Source organism: Hemiscyllium ocellatum, chromosome 17 (genome assembly GCF_020745735.1).
Source record: "Hemiscyllium ocellatum isolate sHemOce1 chromosome 17, sHemOce1.pat.X.cur, whole genome shotgun sequence".
NCBI lineage: Eukaryota > Metazoa > Chordata > Chondrichthyes > Orectolobiformes > Hemiscylliidae > Hemiscyllium > Hemiscyllium ocellatum.
Window position 1 is genome coordinate 31,674,220 of NC_083417.1, and position 19,893 is coordinate 31,694,112.

The window sequence follows — 19,893 nt, forward strand, 5'->3', positions numbered from 1 at the left end:
CAATGCTTTCTCTTTACAATACTGCCAGACTTTGAGTTTCTCCAGTATTTGTTTTCATTGATAATCTTTGCAATCTCAACTTACTTAGATATTTTTATCTTCATCGAATCCATTCTTCTATACCGTTGGGATCAATTCGAGTAATTTTCCCAACAAATTTGCACGCAGTATTGCCACATCCGTACAATTTACTATTGCTATCCAGCTGGTTTATCTTGGTAATTTCCTTGAGCGTACTTGTTAACATTTTTACTCAGCGAGCAAGCGCCAGTTCTTTCCAAAACCTCAACCTGATCTGCAAATCTTCTCAAAACTCGCCAACATTTTTACTGTACTCTCATTGCTTTCCAAATTTCCAAACAAAATGGAACTAAGATGTGACACCAAATTAGAGATGGGTATAATTAACATCTGGGAGCAAATTACTGAAGATGCTGGAATCTACTAAAAACAAGAAATGCTGGCAACCACAGCGGATTAGGGAGCATCCATGAAGAGTTGTCTAGGCTCAAAACGGTAGCTTGCTCTGTCCATGGATGCTGCCGGACTGCTGTGATTTCTGCCATTGTTACTTTCCTCAATTAACACATTTCGGACTTTAAATAGAGTGAAAGTGCCTGGTAAGAGGCAAATTAAAAGTTTATATTTTATATGAGCGTGAGTCAGCTGATAGCTGTGTGTTACAATTGCAAAAGAGTGACAGGCAGCTGAGGTGTCGCTCGTGCTGGTCTCCCAAGCTCCGCCCCACTCGCGCCGCCAACCTTGTTTACTTCTGGATTTCCAATCTAACGTGATGTTAAACCCTGTATAGCCAATCAGAGAGACTGTTGGCCGTATTACATCACCGCTTTGTAGTTCTGACCAATCGAGAACAACCTCCGGGTGGAATGCTTTGCATAATATATTCGACAACATTATCCAATCATAAGATGGGGTGCACTGTCAATCAGATGTAATGGATCCCAATGATTGGCTGCATATGCTGTCAATCGGAAGCTGAACGAATGGGAGCGGGGTAATGAGGTGTTAAGTTTGGGTACACGCTTTCGGTGAGCTGACAGTCGACGACAGGATCCGCTCGGTGTCGGAGAAGGAAAGCTCACTTGGTGAAGTGGGCCTGTGCTAGCGACCGAGTCCGGCACCCTCCATTACATCCAAGCCTTCATGATGCCGTCAGAGAAGTCCTTCAAACAGAGGAGGACTTTCGGTAGGTGCTGCGGCGAAAGGAGGGTGGAGCTGGGGGCCTTCTGCCCGCAGGGCGGTGACGGTGCAGTGTCCGGGCAGCTGGAGACAAGGAGCAGGAAGGTCGATGTTTCGGGGCCCGAGCACTGATGAAGAGCCTAGGCCTGAAGCGTCGATTCTCCTGCATCCTCGGGTGCTGCCTGACTTGCTGTGCTGTCCCGGCAACACACTTCTCCACTTGGACCTGCCGACCTCACTGACTCCCAGCAGGAGAGAAGGCCGTTTGTCAGGCCCTGATCAGAGTCGAGCTAGAGTGAGGGTTGAGGCCTGTGTCGCCGGAGTCGCGCGGGTGGGTGGGCGTTCAGCCGTTTGTCTGCAGCAACAAACACAGGAAACCGTTAATGAGCTCGGGCTGGGAGGGGGAAGGGGGGGGAGAGGGGGTTGCTCGAGCTGTGGGGGGGGGGGGAAGAGGGGGTTGCTCGAGCTGGGTGGGGGAGAAGGGGAATGCTCGAGCTGTGGGGGGGGGGAGAGGGGGTTGCTCGAGCTGGGTGGAGGAGAAGGGGAATGCTCGAGCTGTGGGGGGGGGAGGAGAAGGAGAGAAAGAGGGGGGTTGCTCGAGCTGTGGGGGGAGGGGAGGAGAGGGGGGTTGCTCGAGCTGTGGGGGGAGGGGAGGAGGTTGCTTGAGCTGTGGGGGGGGGAAAGGAGAGAAAGAGGGGGGTTGCTCGAGCTGTGGGGGGGGGGGGGAGGGGGTTGAGAAATCAGCAATATTTACTGACATTGGGAGACCTGCAACTAGGTCAGCGGTAGTAGCTCTGAGCCTTACTGACGATTGTGTTTCTGAGGTATTACTTTTGGTTTTAATTTTGTAGGTGAAAAACCTTCTTCTGTTGTTTGATCTTGATTGCCGCGCCCTCTCTCGTTTTCCCAAAAATAACACCCGATTTCATGAATCCAGTTCATGTCTGCGGTAGCCGTACCCTGAATCTCTCATTTTTGTCGTGGGACTGCCGCGATATAGGGCTGTGTTTATTTGAAGTAACCGTTTCTCCTTTGTGTATTGCAGTTGAGCAGCAAAATGACGTCAACATGCTAAGATAACATCGCTGTAACAAGCTGCAATGATATTTGTAAAACTAGCAAAAGCTTGAAGATGAATGATAAACGGATAACAAAAGATAGGAGTGAAACAAAGTACAGTAGTAGGAAAAACGGGAAGTGGTTACCTAACAGTATTTTAGATTAAATGAATAGACTAGCTGTTTGGCACCATTCCAGTTGGCTCCCAATTATTAAGTCTGATGTATTAGGCTAAGTGTCAGCTGGTTGCCATTGCTACTTGATAAAATTAGAATAATTTGGCCATTTTCCCAGTCACCTTTTTAAAAGAAAAATATATTTCCTTAGGTGGATCTGAAATTGAGGTCAGGCAGAGTAAAATAGTAACATCATGAATCTGCCAATGTACCCTGCACCTTTTTTAAACTTTCTCAATAATGTCACAATGGGGAAGTCACAATAGGATCACCCAGTGTCTACACTCTATTGAAGATGGTTTATTGCAGCCCTGTTTTCTTCATAAATTGTCAATAAACCACGTGATCATCTTATATTAGACATATAACTTCATTTGAGTTATTGGAGGTTAGTGTGTACTTATTGGACCAAAGGGCCTGTTTCCACACTGGGATTCTAATGAAATCAAAATATTCTTGCCCTGAATATGTGAAATTTGTTTTAGTAAAAATCAGACCAGAGTTTGAGTTCAATGGTGGAAATTAATGTCTGAGTCGGCCTTTGTTGCTTTATTGTCCTCAATTCTTTGTGCTCCTTGTCTCAAGTCTCATACTATAACATGAGTAGCCATTTTGATCCTATTGCATGCAACCTTGGGTAGAATCAGAGAATATGTGCAGTAGAAATTGTTTTATATGGATGTCTATATAATTGTTTTTCAGCAGAAAGAACAACTTTCTAAAGCTACCCAAGTTCATGGTTAGTCTCAAGGTTAAAATTAGCTACTGCAGTGGGGTAGGATATTTAGGGTTCCTTCCATTTAAGGTGGTAGGCATCTTAGGAAAGGAATAAGAAAATTTTGATGGTGGGAAAAACAGGATCGTTTTTCAAATGCAAACATATTATGGATTTTCTTTACCAAGCATTATTTGAGTATTAAATCACCAGTTTTTTTTAATATGTTGCAAATCTGCTGGCTGTTGTGTTCTTGTAATGTGATATTCCATACCTTATGAACATTAGTTGTCTTCCATCAGAATCCCTTGTCAATCATGTTGGTCAGAGCTGGATCTGACTTTGAGGAATTGCCAGGAAGTATCTCATTAGTGTCATCCAACTGTATGTACTCCAAAGCAGCTTTCAGACTTGGGGTTATTTGGCTGCTGGTGCAGTAATGAGTGGCTTTTTTTCCTGTTGAGAAATGCTCTTTACATGGAAACTAAGCCATCAACTTCAGTGGTGATTTATGATTGATGAACTAGGTTTATTAGAAAACATCTGGGAGTTTTTTGCCCTGGAGTTTTAAACTTTTGAGGTAGCTTGTAAAATAAATGCTTTTGTATGAGTTGAGTAGTGAAGCATATATTGCCTGAAAGAATTAAAAATATATTTTTGAATACTACTTTCTATTTAATGATTCTGCTAATAATGCCTGCATTTAGAAGATGGTTTTGCATTAATTTGAAAGGTAATTGAGATTTTTGGTGATTTTCATGTGTAATTTTAAGGATGTTGCAACTTTTCTACAGGATGATTCTATTAAGCATCTATGCTTAGTTGAGTTTCAATTTAAATATTACCCATCCAACAAAATCAGCTTTTCAGTGCAGCAGTTTTGGAATTATTCTGACTAATGGCAGCATTGGATTCAGATTGTTTTAGATTAGATTCCCTACAGTGTGGAAACAGACCCTTCGGCCCAACCAGTCCACACCGACCCTCCGAAGAATGACCCTCCGAAGAATAACCCACACAGACCCATTTCCCTCTGACTAATGCACCTAGCATTATGGGCAGTTTAGCATGGCCAATTCACATGACTAGTGCATCTTTAGATTGTGGGAGGGAACCGGAGCACCTGGAGGAAAACAGCGCAGACACTGGGATAATGTGCAAACTCCACACACAGTCACCTGATCTGGGACCCTGGTGCTGAGAGGCAGCAGTGGTAACCAGTGAGCCACCATGCCGCTCAACTTTCAATCTTTTAAGTCTGAAGCTTAACTAGTGATTTAACTAGTGCTGTCCCTTTTAGCAACTGTAACTGTTCGTGTACATTGATTCTGTCAGCACGCCTGCACTGCCAAATCTGATACAGATTTTGTTTTCAACTCACTATGCTCGTTACCTTTAAATACGAAGTGCAAGAAAGTTGGAGCAGCATTATTAACAACCTTGTGGTTTGATAGCCGAGTGTTAGCTGTCAAAACTAAACTTGATCAAGGGATTAAATGGTTTGGTCAATGGAGTGCACTTGATGTGTTCTGTTTGGATTTCCAGAAGTTACTTATCAAAGCGTGTTCAAAACAAATTCACATTTTTAAAATTCATTTGTGGTATTTGGGTGTCGCTGGCTGGCCAGCATTGATAATCCATTCCTATTTGCCCTTGAGGGTGGTGGTGAGCTGCCTTTTTGAATCGCTGCAGTCCACTTGCTGTGGGTTGAGTCATAATTGCTGGTAGGGAGGGAATTCCAGGAATTTGACCCAACAACTGTGAAGGAGCAGTGGTATATTTGGGTGGTGAGTGGCTTGGAGGAGAACTTGCAGGTGATTGGTGTTCCCGAGTACTTGCTGCCCTCGTCCTTTTAGAAGGGCGTGGTAGTTGATTTGGAAGGTGCTGTCTAAGTATCTTTGAATTTCTGCTGTGCATCTGTAGATAGTACACACTGGTGCTACTGAGCGCCAGTGGTGGAGCGATTGAATGTTTGTAGATGTGGTACCAATCAAGTAGGTTGCTTTGTCCTGGATGGTGTCAAGCTGCTGGTGTTGTTGGAGCTGCACCCATCCAGGCAAGTGGGGAGTATTCCATCACACTACTGACTGTGCCTTGTAGATGATGGATAAACATTGGATGTCAAGAAGTGAGTTACTCACAGTAGTATCCCTAGTCTCTGACCTGCTCTTGTAGCCATTGTGTTTACGTGGTGAGTCTGGTTGAGATTCTGGTCAATGGTAATGCCAAGGATGTTGACAGTGGGGGATTCAGTGATGGTAATACCATTGAATGTCATGGGGCAGTGGTTAGAGTTTCTCTTATTGGTGATGGGCATTATCTGGCATTTGTGTGGCACGAATGTTACTTGCCAGTTGTTTGTCCAATCCTGGATATTATCCAGATCTTGTTGCATTTGAGCACGGGCTGCTTCAGTATCTGAGGAGTTGTGAATCGTGCTGAACACTGCAATCATTGATGAACATTCCCTTGTGACAGAGGGAAAGTTGTTGATGAAGCAGCTGCAGATTGTTGGGCCGAGGACACGACCCTGAGGGGCTCCTGGAGCTGAGATGACTGACCTTCCACAACCATCTTCCTTTGTGCCAGGTATGACTCTAACCAGTGGAATGTTTGCCCCCTGGTGCCCATTGATTCCAGTTTTGCCACGGCTCCTTGGTGCCATATTTAGTGAAATGCAGCCTTGATGTTAAGGGCTGTCACTTTACCCTCGCCTCAGAAATTCAGCTCTTTTGTCCATGTTTGAATTAAGGCTGTAATGTGATCAGGAGCTGAGTGACCCTGGCAAAACCCAACTTTATAAGAGGAAATATTGATAGGAAAATTGATTTGAGCACTAGGGTAAATACTTATTTCTCAGATTAGAGAGAATTAGATAGGATGTTCTGCATGAGCAGTGTTAGTTTTTATTCTGCTTTATAATCAGATGATTCCCATTAAGCACAAAGGAAGGCAGCCTCAAAATGCACCCTGAAATTGAGGTGTTGGCAATCGTCAAACTGTGCTAAATTTCAAGAAGACTTGATTGGTGAATAATGGTAGATCAAGTTAATGTGGATTTGGATATGTGTGAGGTAATGAATTTTGGGAGGGAAAACATGAAATGGGGATACTTGCAGTGAAGAATACAGTGGGATCCTATAAACCGAGGCTTGTGGATACAAATAAATACTTCTCCAGAAGCCAGTGAAGTTTGAGGGCTGATAGCCTTTTTTTTTAAAAAATGGATTCAGAAGTAAACATGTAATGAATTTATCCACGACCATGGGTAGGTCATTAATCAAAGGTATTGTGTTTCATATTAAAAGATATTAAAGCGATTTATTTGGCTGCCAGATATTGGGTTGTGTAGTCAGTATGTAGTTAGTTTCTTTTAATGGCTCTTTCTATTTCCATTGCATCAGGGAAGGCTGAAGAAATTTGAGATTTTTAAAATTGATTATCTTTTATTGTAGTGAATTGGGCAAGATTACTTGCCCTCAAATTGTAATGTCACATTACTTCATCAGTGAAGGGAAGTGTTAGGAATTGCTTGGTGTGAGATTTTGTAGGAGCTTGTAATGTTCAACCAGCGGGTGTGGGTGAATCCAGTTCTTTTGTTTAAGGGTTTCTGCATAAGTGGTTGAGGAAAATAATACATCACTGCAGGGAATGTGCTGTACAATAGATTAGCTTTAGGTTGCTGCAGAAGAGAGCCATCTGAAACATTTCTAGTCACATGGCTGTTTTCTGTGGCTTGTGGGATGAATGTATCTTAGGAAAGGTACAGAGTTGGGAAGGTTCTTTCCAAGAAACCACAGTGAATTGCTGCAAATCGCCGGTAGATACTGCGGTCATGCACTTCATGGTTATGGGGAATACATTTTTAGAATCGTGGGCAAGGTGATAATCAAATACGTTGCTTTGCTTTGTGTGGAGTCAAGCATCTCGAGTGGTGTTGTACCTGACCGCATCCAGGCATGTGGAAAGCATTTAATTGCACTCCCGATTTTGTGTTTTGTAAACTGTGGGCAGGCTTAGGAAGCTGGTCTTAATTCTTAGTGTCTTAGTAAATTCTTTATGTTTGACATGTGATTGTAGTCGCAATATTAATATGGCTGATGCAGTTCGATTTGTGATTAGTGGTTATCCTTTGGAGGTTGAAGGTGAGTATTCAGCTATGTTGCTATCATTTGAATATTGAGGGTAAATAATATTTTATTAGAGATCATCATTGAGTGGCACTTGAACAGTACAAATGTTACTTGCTTGCATTCTGCATGGTCTGTTTTATTTGAGACATTTCAAATAGTACTGAATATTGTGCAATCGTTAATAAACTTCGCCACTTCTGACCTTTTTATGATGGGTGGAAGGAATGTCATTGGTGAGGTAGTTGAAGATAAATATCTAGTTCTACCTATGCCTAAGATCTTCAACCTATCTTTAAATTGGGATGGTGAGGCTTGGAGGGATACTCAGCATCTAAAGACTGGTGATGCAGACAATTGAACTGGTGGGTTTGCTGATGAAGTGGACTGCATTGTTCTGGATGGTTTGAGGGTTTTTTGTGTTATAACTGCACCCGTTTTGTCTAGAGTAAGTCTCCCATTGTAGTTGACGAGTGACCTGCCATGTATCTGATTTTGAGGGGTCAGAACCACTCCCTCAATAATTCTGTTAGTTATTTTCTCACTCATTAAATAATTCCTAAGTCTAGGTTTTGTTTGTCTTTAGTCTACTGTTATGGCAGTGAACTTGATTCATGTGCAAGAATAGTGATTTTTGTTTGTTTACAGAGTGAATCAGTGTTATTTACACTTGTAGAAATATTGCTTTGGCTTTGTTCATTTAAAAAATAGTTTTTAATCAATTGGATCTTTTCAAGTCTTGAGTTGAAATTTTCAAATTTGGGTTTGAAAGTTTTTGACGTACACATTCACAGAACAGAATGAAGCAGTCAGTTGGGTCCATGTACACTTCAAGCCAAGTTGTATTTGTTGGGAAAGATTTTCTTGGTATACGTGGCACTTCTGTTTTGCTTGAGTCTACCATTTGTGTAATAAGGCCTTGAATTTTGCATGTATTGGGATCTACAATGGGATCTATTATCATCTATATTATGTAGTATATTTTATGATTTAGAGCATTGTTTTATTGCATGCCTAAAGGGGGTTGCATTACAACAGTTTTCTGGCTACTGTCTAATTTTATACCAAAAACATGAGAAATCTATGATTGAATAAAGAGGAATTGCTGGGCTATTCTTGGCAGTAGAAATTCCATGGAGGGTAAAGCGATTTTTTTTTTTTAATCCAATACAATCCTTGATCAAGGTTTCAGAAAATGCCAGAGAACCATTCGTGGAGAGAAATGTAGAGCTAATTACAACTCCTTTTCAGGGGCTCAGAACTTTAATTCTGATCATCTGTTCACAGCTATTGCTGAGTACCTCCAGCAATTTCTGCTTTTATTTCAGAATTCCAGCATTCACAATATTTTGCTTTTGAGGCTTCTGTATTTTGTTTTCTAAAGTAATCCCTGCTATTTTACAGAGCAGAGAGTGGAAGATGTGCATCTTATTCGCGAACAACACCCCAACAAAATCCCTGTGAGTATTCTTGGAGTAATTTAAAACTAAAGTACCCTTTTAAGTTCTAAAGTAGTGTGTGGTGAAATGGCAATTGAGCAAGTTTTTTAGTATAGCATATTTACTAACCCCATGATACAGAGCATGCCATAAGTTGGTTTAATCTAGCAAATTCTTTGTGTAGGTGTCACTGTCTACAAAAATGGACATCCTAAAATTAGACACTTATTTGCAGTTTTGAATAACTGGCAATTCAATCCACTGCCACTCTGAACTTCAAAGCAGTGAGGAATCTCCAAAGCATAACTTCTACAACAGAAATTACAACAAAAAGCATCAGTCCTGTAGATAATTAAAAGTTGGCAGGGATGGGGAAGAAACAGGTTTATTGTGCTGGAAATCTTTCTTTTTCACTGTGCATGCACGATAAACATTTCTATTTTGAGTTCAAATAAAGCTTTCACAACACCATTGATACATCAGAGGGTTTCTTTGCTATGCATACTGGGTAGCATCTCAATTGAACATGTCAAGTGTGGACAATCATGAATAGGGCTCAAGTTTGAGGGTAGAATGGAATGTTGTGTTGGCTGAAGGGAAGAAAAGAAGACTATGCTTTCCTGTTCTCCCCACTGCCTTCCTTTCCTCCCCCTCCTCTTGTGTGATCTCCTGATTTTCTCAACAGTTGTCAACACAAAACTGCGTTTAACTCTTGACTATAAAGTAAATCCACTTTGTGAAATCATGAATTGCAAATTTGCCTATGTTCGCCAAAAAAAACATGACAAAGATCGTGTATCTGTGATATTTCTAACCATTTTAACCTATTTTTAATGAACTCAACATTCGTAAATTTTATCATTTGTGGGTGTTCTCAGGAACCGAACTCAGGAATGTGGAGGGTTAACTGTAGTTAGTTTTCACTCTGATACCTAGCTTTAGCTTGCCACCATCTTTTGGTTCCTCCACTGTTCAATTGTCAGGCTGCTTTTTCAACTTCATATTTAACTAAAGGATATTTCTGAAGCAGTCTGAGGCCATAGTTTTCAGTACTCGTTAAGAGCTCTGTTCCATAATTACCAATTCCGTCCCTTATTCCAGCAGCAGTGAGATTAAGCCAGTCTGTTCAGAATCTTGATATGTTTGATTATCAGTTGAGCTTTTTGACATCACATTTGTGCAAATTCTCATTCCACCTGTCTAATGTTCTTTAATTATATTTTACCTGCTTTACTCATCTTTTGTTGAAACCCTCAATCATGCCTTTGTTACATTCAGACTTGACAATTTCAATGGTGGTCTTATAAACTTGAGGGTATGCAAAATTCTGTCATCCTTGTCTGAAGATTTGTTCTCACCCATGCTTAGTAATCTGTGTTGGCTCCTAGTTGAGCAATTTCTTAATTTTGAAATTCTTATTTTCGTCTGTTTCTCTAATTCTGGTCTGTTGTGCAGTTCCCAATTATAATTGCTGCAGTTGAAATTATAATTGCTGCAGTTGATGAACCTGTGTCTCAATCACTCATCCAAACTTTGGAATTTCCCTTCCTTCATCTCTCTGCCTCTTTAAAAGTGTTGTGCAAGAGATATTGAAACCTCCCTTGTTCGCCAAGCGTTTGGTGTTTTGGTGTAAGGTTTGTTATATCTGTTGGCATCATCCTATGTTTTAAGATGCATGTGAAGAATTAGGATATTTCATTACATTAAAAATGCTCAGAGTATAAATCGCTGTGGGAACATAATTTTAACTTAGATTTAATAGCATTTATACAAGTATGGATTGAATTATTCCATGATAATCGGACCTTTTGACCAGCCTCCAATCATTGTTCGCAATCCAGTTTGTCAGTATGTTGTGTACTAATAAGTCAATACCATTCTCCAGTAGTTAAAGCATTAGTAGCTGCATTAGACAGAGGAAAAACAGACGACAACTTGTAGGGCTTTAATGATATGTTAGGCAATCTTGTCCAGCAGCAACTACATAATCTTGTGCAGGCTGCCATCAGTGCATCAGAGCAGATCCCAGAATAAGGAAAGCTGTGACTCAAAAATGACCTTGGAATGGCAATAAACTAAGTCTAACAAACAGAAATGAACTAAAATAACATCACATCCTGTTGACAGGGTTCCAGAATGAAACTGTGCACCAACTATGGATGAGGTAAAGCCAATCCCTGTATATTTGGCTCATTTAGTTTACAGCACATGTGAAAGTAAGGTCACAAGCAAAGATAGGATATGCTACAAGTCCCTTGATGTTCTTAATTTACATGGCAGGTTTAATTTTTCTTACCAAGATTCTTGTTGATCTTTCTTTATAGATACACTGAAACCCATACTTGAACAAGCACTGTTAAAACAAAGGTACTGGTGCTAGCTTGGTATATTTTGACCCCTGTAGGACAAATCATTGATGTATAAACTGATCATGCCCTTTGTTTGTGTTGTATTGACAATGCATTGAGTGAAATACAACTCATGGCTGATAACACCTTGTCCCTTTCTCTTTCTTTCATCACCTGCACGAATCCGAGCCCTGAGATAATCATATGGCTGTTATCAATAAATTGCAAATTTGTGGCTTCATTCTATTTGTGCAGTTGGATCCCTTGAAAACCTAACATCTTCCACCACATTTGTCTGTTCTTAAAATTCTTATCTATGTGCACTCGATCCATTTTTTCACCCTTCCATATCCTTCCTTAGTTTCAGAACTGATCAGTTTCCCATCTCAGGAAGTTTACAGCTTCATTTCAATTTTGTCCTTTATCATTTTGTGATTTTACTGTCCACCATAAAAATGATCCCATCTGAATTCTACCTATATTCATGATGATTACTTCAAAGTTGCCATGTTAGTGCCCCTCCGCTTCCATGCCTTTAATTGCTTACTGTATCTCTGCAGAATCCATGGAATCCCTACAGTTTGGAAACAGGCCATTCAACCCAATAAGCCCACAGAGTCTCCAAAGAGCATCCCACTCAGGCTCTCCCCAACCCCGTCCCTGCATTTCCCATGGCTAATTTGCCTAACCTACACATCCCTGGACACTATGGACAATTTAGTGTTGCCAGTCCAGCTAACCTTGGACTGTGGGAGGAAACCGGAGCACCCGGAGCAAACCCACGCAGACATGAGAATGTGCAAACTTCACAAGGACGGTTACCTGAGGCTAGAATTTAACCCAGGTCCCTGGCATTGAGGCAGCAGTGCGAGGCGGTGCTGTCTCAACTGACACCTGTCCCATGTACCTCTGTATTTGCGATGCAAATACAAAAAACAATTCTCGACTGCCTTTGTTTTGGCCTTCTATTTACCCCACCACTTCAGTGGATGCCAATTTGTTGAATGAAATGCTGTTAGTTTAGGTATCGTGTTCCCCAGTAGAACGTTCAAGTTCATGGGATGCAAACTTTAGTAAAGTTGGCATGCAGCAGACCTAACCACTATCGTTCAGTTCAGTTGGATTGCATTAGGTATTTTTAAGCCACATTCTATAAAACGCAACAATTCTCCAGGACATTCTCATTAGTAAGTATAACCCTCAGTTTCGTTACTTCATCGTCATTACTTTTAAGCAACCATCTTGGCTGTAAGAAGTATAGGCACCAATGTTCCTAATTTTTCTTTGCCATTGATATCACATTTGAATAATGCAAGCTCTGTATCATAGCTGTTTCACTGTACATAGACATTAAAGGAAACACTGGTTGTATACAGCATGTTTATTTCATGTGCAATGAATTGCATATGCCTGTGTAGCCAAATCATACAGCAAAAAGGAAACTAATTAATTGTTGCTGATGTTACCTAGAGAAGTTGTGGATCATGCACTGGATGCACGATCTATTTGTTTTGGTTGAGATTAATTTGACAGGAAAACCACCCTGTCTTTCAAATAGCATGTCTGAGAAGGCAAATTGGGGATCATTTCTGATCCCATGCTGGCATATAGGCAAATGTAATGTTGCACTTTGTTAACCTAGATTACTTTGAGTTGTGAATGTAAGCTCAAAGTGCAGCTGTTTTAACTTCTGAATTTAGTATTCAGCTCAATGATTTTAGATCACAATTTCTGCTTCCATTTCTTTTCTTTTCCCTTTCTCATTTTATTTTCTTCTCATTCTCATTGCTGATTCTGATTGTACTTCATCTCAACACAATCTCTGTTCATTTTTGACCTTGTAGCATACCATTTGACCTTGCATCATGAATGCTTTTGTCATTTAATTTCTGCTGTCTTCCACCCCTTACCTTTCACGTGGTTAAAATGTGTGCCATTTATTATGATGAAAATTCATTGACCTGCAGGTACTACCAGGAATATTGAATACTCCCAGCTTATTTTGCAGTTAATGTCTGAACTGGGGCTTGCATTCATGATATTCTAGCTTTGAGAGAAACATCTTATAAGATGAGACAGAAAGCTATTGAATTGTATTGTGCTTTGCTTTCCATTTTGCAGGTCATAATTGAAAGGTACAAGGGAGAAAAGCAATTGCCTGTGTTAGACAAGACCAAATTTCTTGTTCCTGACCACGTAAACATGAGTGAACTGATCAAAATCATAAGGTAAGCTGTGAATCTTAAGTCTGATTCCAGAAATCAGTTGCCTTGTTGATCAGAAGTATTGCAATCCAGCAGATATTTAAATAGATTAATTCAAGTGATTTTGATCAATGACCTGTCTTTATACTGAAATGTATTATCCTCAAGTCACTAAAACATAAGTTGTTGAAAAATGAGTTTTTAATGAGGATCTTTGTTTAATATGTTCATATAAAAGCTTATTTAATTCTAGACAGATTGAGTACAATTATCAGAAGTTAAGACTTGAGGAAAACCCAACAATGTGAAAAGGACGGACTGAAATTTTCGTTGCTGCTGACCAAATTGTTCTTAAGTTCCCAACTGCTTGTCTGCTTGGAACCATCCTGTTCATTAACACTGTCTTTAAAATAGTAAAATGACCCTGTGTGCTTCACATATGCAATATTTAACAAAATTTGAACCACATGATAGAATTCAGGTAAAAGATCCTTTATCTGAAATGCTGAGGACCAGCTGTTTTGCGGAATGCAGAATTTTTCGGTTTTCAGAATAGTGACAGTTTTTAATGGTGAAATGTTAAAGTCTTACCGGAGAAGCAGACCCAACTAAGAACATGCTTGGCCATGCCCCCACGTTGCATCTGAGTGGCATGTATCGAGTGGGTGTCGACTTGGGTTAACTGTTTGCTCGCCAAACAACCTTGTTCATGAGAAAAAAATTTCACAAGAAAATCCTTTGGATTTCGGAGCTTTTTGATTTTTGGGGGGGTGTTTGGATAAACAATCATCTACCTGTATTAGGATAGCTTTCTCAGAGGATAGAAGGAAGGTATTTGGGCATGAAGTCCCAAAATCTGTGATCTTGGCAATGTAGTGTAGTTTTAAACTGGGTACTTTAGATGCCAGAATTGAAAGAGCGCAGAAAACTCCAGATGGTCAGTTGGTATCTAGAAATCAAAATTGTTGCCTCCCCCCATCCAGACCTGCAACAAGAGTTGGTTACATTTGTCCACTTAGAAAGTGGCTTCCAACCTGTTAGAATTCAATAACTTAACATCTGACTTTTTATTCTGAAATAGTGGGAAAATTTAGTCTATACAAATTGCCCAGTTATTGTACCTAAATATCGCACCCACCTTCTGTTGGAACAGGCATATTTAACAATGTACTATTTTAGCTCAAAGTATCAAAATATTCAACAATACATGCAAGAGCACAAAATACTTCTTAAAAGAAAATAAACAAATTCATTCTAAATTAGCTGAAAATTATGTGCAATAAAAGATTGGCCTTGGAAAGTAGCAATATAAAATCTAAACTTCATTTTGTTTACTTGTCCATTAATTGCCAATTATAGAATATTGTAAATGGGATGATTGATATATCATTGCATGCAATATGTGGAGTAACAAGTTGTCTTTTCTATTTCCCTTACTAACAACAGTAGCAATGCAGAAAAGGAGTGTGAACATCAACTATTTATTTTGCCTTTTGTGTCTGCTAATTATCACTGTGGAATTAACTTAAATGCTGTGTTGGCAGGATAATTAGTATGGCTGCTTTTACAGCAGGGCAGAATTCTACCCTCAAATACAAGTAAACTGCTGTGGATGCTGGAGATCTGAAATAAAAACAAAATGGTTGAGAAACTCAGCAGGTCTGGCAGTACCGTGGAAACAGTGTTTATAGTCTGTTGTGTCTTTCGTGAAGAGCAGTCATATTGGACTTGAAACTGTTTCTCCTCTCTCCAAAAGAGCCTGTCCTCACCTGTCTTGAGTGCTTTCTAACAGGAGGGGAAATGGGGTTGATTTTTAAATTCCCTGCCATAGCTCAGAAGCTGACCTCAATTGTAGCAGTCCAAATTATTGAAATCTACTTGTTTCATGCAAACCTTCTGACTTGAATGGCTTAGTACAATACTAACCAGGGCCTTCTCCCTTGCTATATAACTTGAATTTTCTGCAAGGAGGCAGTCTTGATAGTTGAAGTAATTTATGGTGTTATTAAATTTAGGTAAATTATACTTTTGCTGATATTGCATTCTTATATTTCAAGCAGCAGAAATTACAGGAAGAATTAATTTTTAAGAATCTGACATTTACTTTCTGATATGTGCTTTATAGGAGGCGCCTGCAGCTAAATTCAAACCAAGCATTTTTCCTGTTAGTGAATGGGCACAGCATGGTTAGTGTTTCTACACCCATATCTGAAGTTTATGAACGTGAGAAGGATGATGATGGTTTTCTCTACATGGTCTATGCATCTCAAGAGACCTTTGGAATGAACACAGCACTGTAACCATAATGCTGGTTTGGAATAGCTGCCTTGAAGTCCCTGTAGTGACCTGTCATAATGCATTGCAAACCAAAAAGGTGGCTTCCCCAGATGAACCAGGAATCAGAAAGATGATGCATAAAATTATTTGGATATAAAAGTTGATAGTGTAACTGCAGTCTTTTGCTTGTTAGGTTCTCAAAATTGAGTACTATGTTCTTGTAAATGCTATCTGCAGCAACTTTAAGCCAAATCCTAATCGTGTTCAGAGATCATCAGGTATCTTGAATCGGCTACAGACTCTTAAGTAAATTCAAGTAACTTCTGCTATAAAGCTACATTGTCTGGGCTGACATATTTGCTTTGAGTGAGATTATCAGGAATTATATTTAAAACTAAACTCTTTAAGCCCCACTTTTAAAGTTTCATTTAAGATATTGAGCGGCTAATTTTCATAATTGCTGCATGTCTAACTTAGATCTTCAGTGATCTTCTGCTGTTCTTCAGTGTAACATTTTAAATGGATGTGCAAACACTGCAAGAAATAATATGCATCCACAAGTTGAAACAGGATAGTCATTGTGAATGAGCTGCAAAGCAGTTTAGTGATTCATTTAATACTTATAGCAGGTTCTAAAATGAGGAAAGCCAATAATTTCACTTTGCAAAGTCGTCTGTTTAAATTTCATAATTTGTTCAGAAAATTGCTCAATGTAAACTTGTTTCAACATGTTTTTCAATTCATTGTCATTAGTCCAGGGCAATTTAAAATGCTGTACATTTTCTTGTGAATAGCTGTTTGTTTATTCTTAGATTAATTTCTAATGAGCTGTTTCAGAAATGTATCTAATCTTTAGCTATCCTAACTGCTGCTCGGATTTACACATTGAGAAACTTGCAGGCTATGGAAATAAATACATTCAGAATATATCTAGTATACATTTCTTGTGGGTCTAATGGCAAATTATTGGAATAAAATGTTTAAGTAATTGTTCAAAAATGCATCATATAATCTAGTCTACAGACACACATCCTAAAATACTCTATACCATTTGTGCAAAGCCTTCATACCCTTGTTAGAATCTGCTGTTCACCTGAAATGAAATTTAGTCCTGAATTTTATTTCTATGTACTTGTTCTCAAACTACTGCTGACTTGATATTGCAGACAAATTGGTTAACTCTGCTATACCAATATCTCCACTGGATGAGTTTCAAAGCAGCCTGTTTTGTAGTCAGAATACGCAGTGTAATTGTAAACGGTAAATTCAAATACCAGTAATAACGACCTTTTTAAGTTTTTTTTGTCTTATCTATATATTTAAAAAGTTCATTCTGTTTTGTTTGCTTAATGTTAAGTACTTTTAACTATTAACTTTGTACTATAAAATGTATTTAAACAAAACTTATTCTGAAGTTTTTGGAAGACCAATGGGGCAGAAATTCCAAGTTTATAATGAGTTGTAATGCACATTTTCTTTTGTTCATGTATTAATGGAGACAGTCCCTTCATTGGTCTGCTTTTGCTGCATACATTTAATACTAGAAAGGTGAATCATTAGAAATAATGCTTTATAGCATCCTCAGATTACCACACTCTAAAGAGTATAGGCATTGAGCCAGTAAACTAGTTTATAACATTGAAGCTCAGAGGTAACCTTATTGCCTCAAACTGTTGTACTTTTTTTGATTGTAAATTTAACTGCTGGCGCTGTCAACATTTTGGGCATCAGATATATTCTGGAATTGACTTAATACTACATATGTTTGACTAATTCTGAAAGATTTAATGAATGTTCAGTTTTTATATTAGAACATTTACAAATGCAACTAATCCGCATTCCAAAATCTGTTGTAAAGCAGGTATTAATGAGCATTATTCATTGCCTCTGAAGCAGTGATGTTGCTGGGAAATTGGTACCACTTCTCACCAGTATTTTACTTAGCATCTCCACTGTGTGTTTTTCTATGATTGTAACATCAATAATTGAAACCAGAATGCACGAAGTCCAAAAGTGTTCAGCGATGCCTTTTGTTTTTAATTGTCATTTTAATTTTTTTACTTTTGCATTAATTCTGGAAATAGTGTCATTCAAGATCTTCTCTAATGTATATTCTTGAGTACATAAACAGATTTATGTATTTTGTAATTTAGACATTTTTAAAATTGTATTACTTTGGATCTGCTATTAATGAACCTAAACTGACGACTTGTAAATATACTGTATATGATACTGTTTTGAGATGTGTGCTTGTATGGAAAGATGCATTTGCCCTTTTCAAAATAAATTAAAGCTATGGAATCCTGTTTCATTTTTCAGCAGTGTACACAAGCTCAGTAATCCAGTTTGTCTGTAATTCATTTTGATCTCCTAGGGAAGCAATGGCACAGAATCCAGGAAGTAATTCATAATATTCAACAAAGAGACTAAAAGGATACAGTATCTGTAGCTAAGGAAGTTAAGCTGATGTAAACAGTTAAGAAAAAGAAGTGCAGAAGTTGAGTATCCATTTTTTTCGAAAATGTACAATGCAGTGTAGATTGTTAGTAGACAAGATTACTTGGGGAATGTTGTAGAAATCAGTATAGGATGTTTGAAATTTCAGGAGAAATTGTAGCTTGAGAGAAAACTAACAAGAAACATCAATGTGGACAGTTAAATGCTTCTACAAGTATATAAAAATCAAAATAATGAAAGTGAACATTGCTGCATTAAAGTAAAGGAGTGGGGCTTTGAATAACAATCTCTAGAGGAATAAATCTTAGAACTGGTGGGGCTGAAAATTGATAAGTCTCCTAGATCTGATGGCCTGTATTCCAGGGTCTTAAAAGAAGTGTCTGACTGTAAAATGGTGAACTCCCTGCTTGTAGTCTTTGAGCATTTCTTATATAGAGTCATAGAGATGTACAGCATCTTCGGTCCAACTCGTCTATGCCGACCAGGTATCCCAACCCAATCTAGTCCCACCTGCAGGCACCCAGCCCATATCCCTCCATATCCATTCTGATGCCTTTTGAATGTTGCAATTGTACTATCTGCCTCCACTTCCTCTGGCAGCCCATTCCACGCATGAACCACCTTATTTGTGAAAAAGTTGCCCCTTGAGTCCCTTTTTATATCTTTCCCCTCTCGCCCTAAACCCTTTAGTACTGGACTCTTTCCCCACACGCACACACCCCCCCCCCCCCCCCCCCCCCCCCCCAACAACACCGCAGGGAAAAGACTTTGTCTGTTTGCTCAAGATTTTATAAATGTCTATAAGGTCATCCCTTCGTCTCTGACGCTTCAAGGAAAACACCCCTAGCCTTTTCAGCCTTTCCCAATACCTGACATCCTCCAACGCTGGCCACACATAGAACAGAAGGAACAATGGAGGTTTTCTCCATGTTCAGACTGGAAGGGCTTCAGTGGATTAGCAAGTGATAAGTAGAATTCAACTATTCAAGCCAGGACAGAAATGGAAAGTGGAAAATTTAAGTTGGTTATCCTAACATTATTATTGGAAAAAAACTCCCTTTTTTTTTTAAAAGAGACAATAGTAGGATCTTTAGAAATTGTTTGGTTCCATGCAGATGACATATTGAAAATGGTATTTATGGGACAGTAATTTTTTGTTCATGGTTTGTCTGTTTTCTAATGTCGGTAAAACATTTTCAAATTTTGTATTGTGCCCCTATCCATTGGTTGAATCAAGTTTGGCACAGTGGGAGTGAGAAGGCACACAAAGATTGAGCTTCTCTGCAGTATGATGTGTAGCAATTATCCAATCGGAGCACAACTTCATTATCTTCAGGCATTTTTTTCAAAAATGTTCTTTCATATTTGGCACAAAAACATGAAACAACCAAGTAAAAATTTCTGCATCTGTTGAAGTATTACTTTAGACTTTGTAATCAACAGATAAATTATGCCTTTGAAATATTTTGGTTTTGTATGTTTCTGGTAAGTCAGTTTCACTTTGTGTTCCCAAGGCATTTGTATACACAAGCATGTTTTTATTACAGTCTTAATTTTGCCTAAAACCATAAGCAGCCTTTTCTTAAGCACCAACTAAGGTTGTAATTGGAAGGCATTGCCACACACTAACTCTCTCTGAAGCATTACAGATTTGCTTGCCAGGTCATGTTCAATTACAGTTGTTTTTAAAAAAAAAATTGACATGTTCAGCTGATTTTATATTTGCAATTTTCTGATCAGATTCTGTCATCTCTTAATGGTGAGTCATCCTTGACAAAAGGTATACTGCTCCATGATTTTCATTTTCTCATGAAATACTTTGCCTTTTCCACTAGCATTGATCCAGAAATAACTTCACATTCTGATCTCTTTAACATAACCATTTTTA

The 19,893-nt window shown here is 39.0% G+C and overlaps 1 protein-coding gene across 1 annotated transcript; it reads left to right on the top strand.

Annotated features, from left to right (window-relative positions):
- Positions 1–1,031: 1,031 nt before the first annotated feature.
- Positions 1,032–17,849, top strand: map1lc3b (microtubule-associated protein 1 light chain 3 beta). The gene is made up of 4 exons (XM_060838055.1): positions 1,032–1,207; positions 8,685–8,740; positions 13,189–13,295; positions 15,397–17,849. The coding sequence occupies exons 1-4, from the start codon at positions 1,165–1,167 to the stop codon at positions 15,569–15,571; spliced, it is 381 nt and encodes a 126-aa protein (XP_060694038.1). The 5' UTR covers positions 1,032–1,164; the 3' UTR covers positions 15,572–17,849.
- Positions 17,850–19,893: the final 2,044 nt, after the last annotated feature.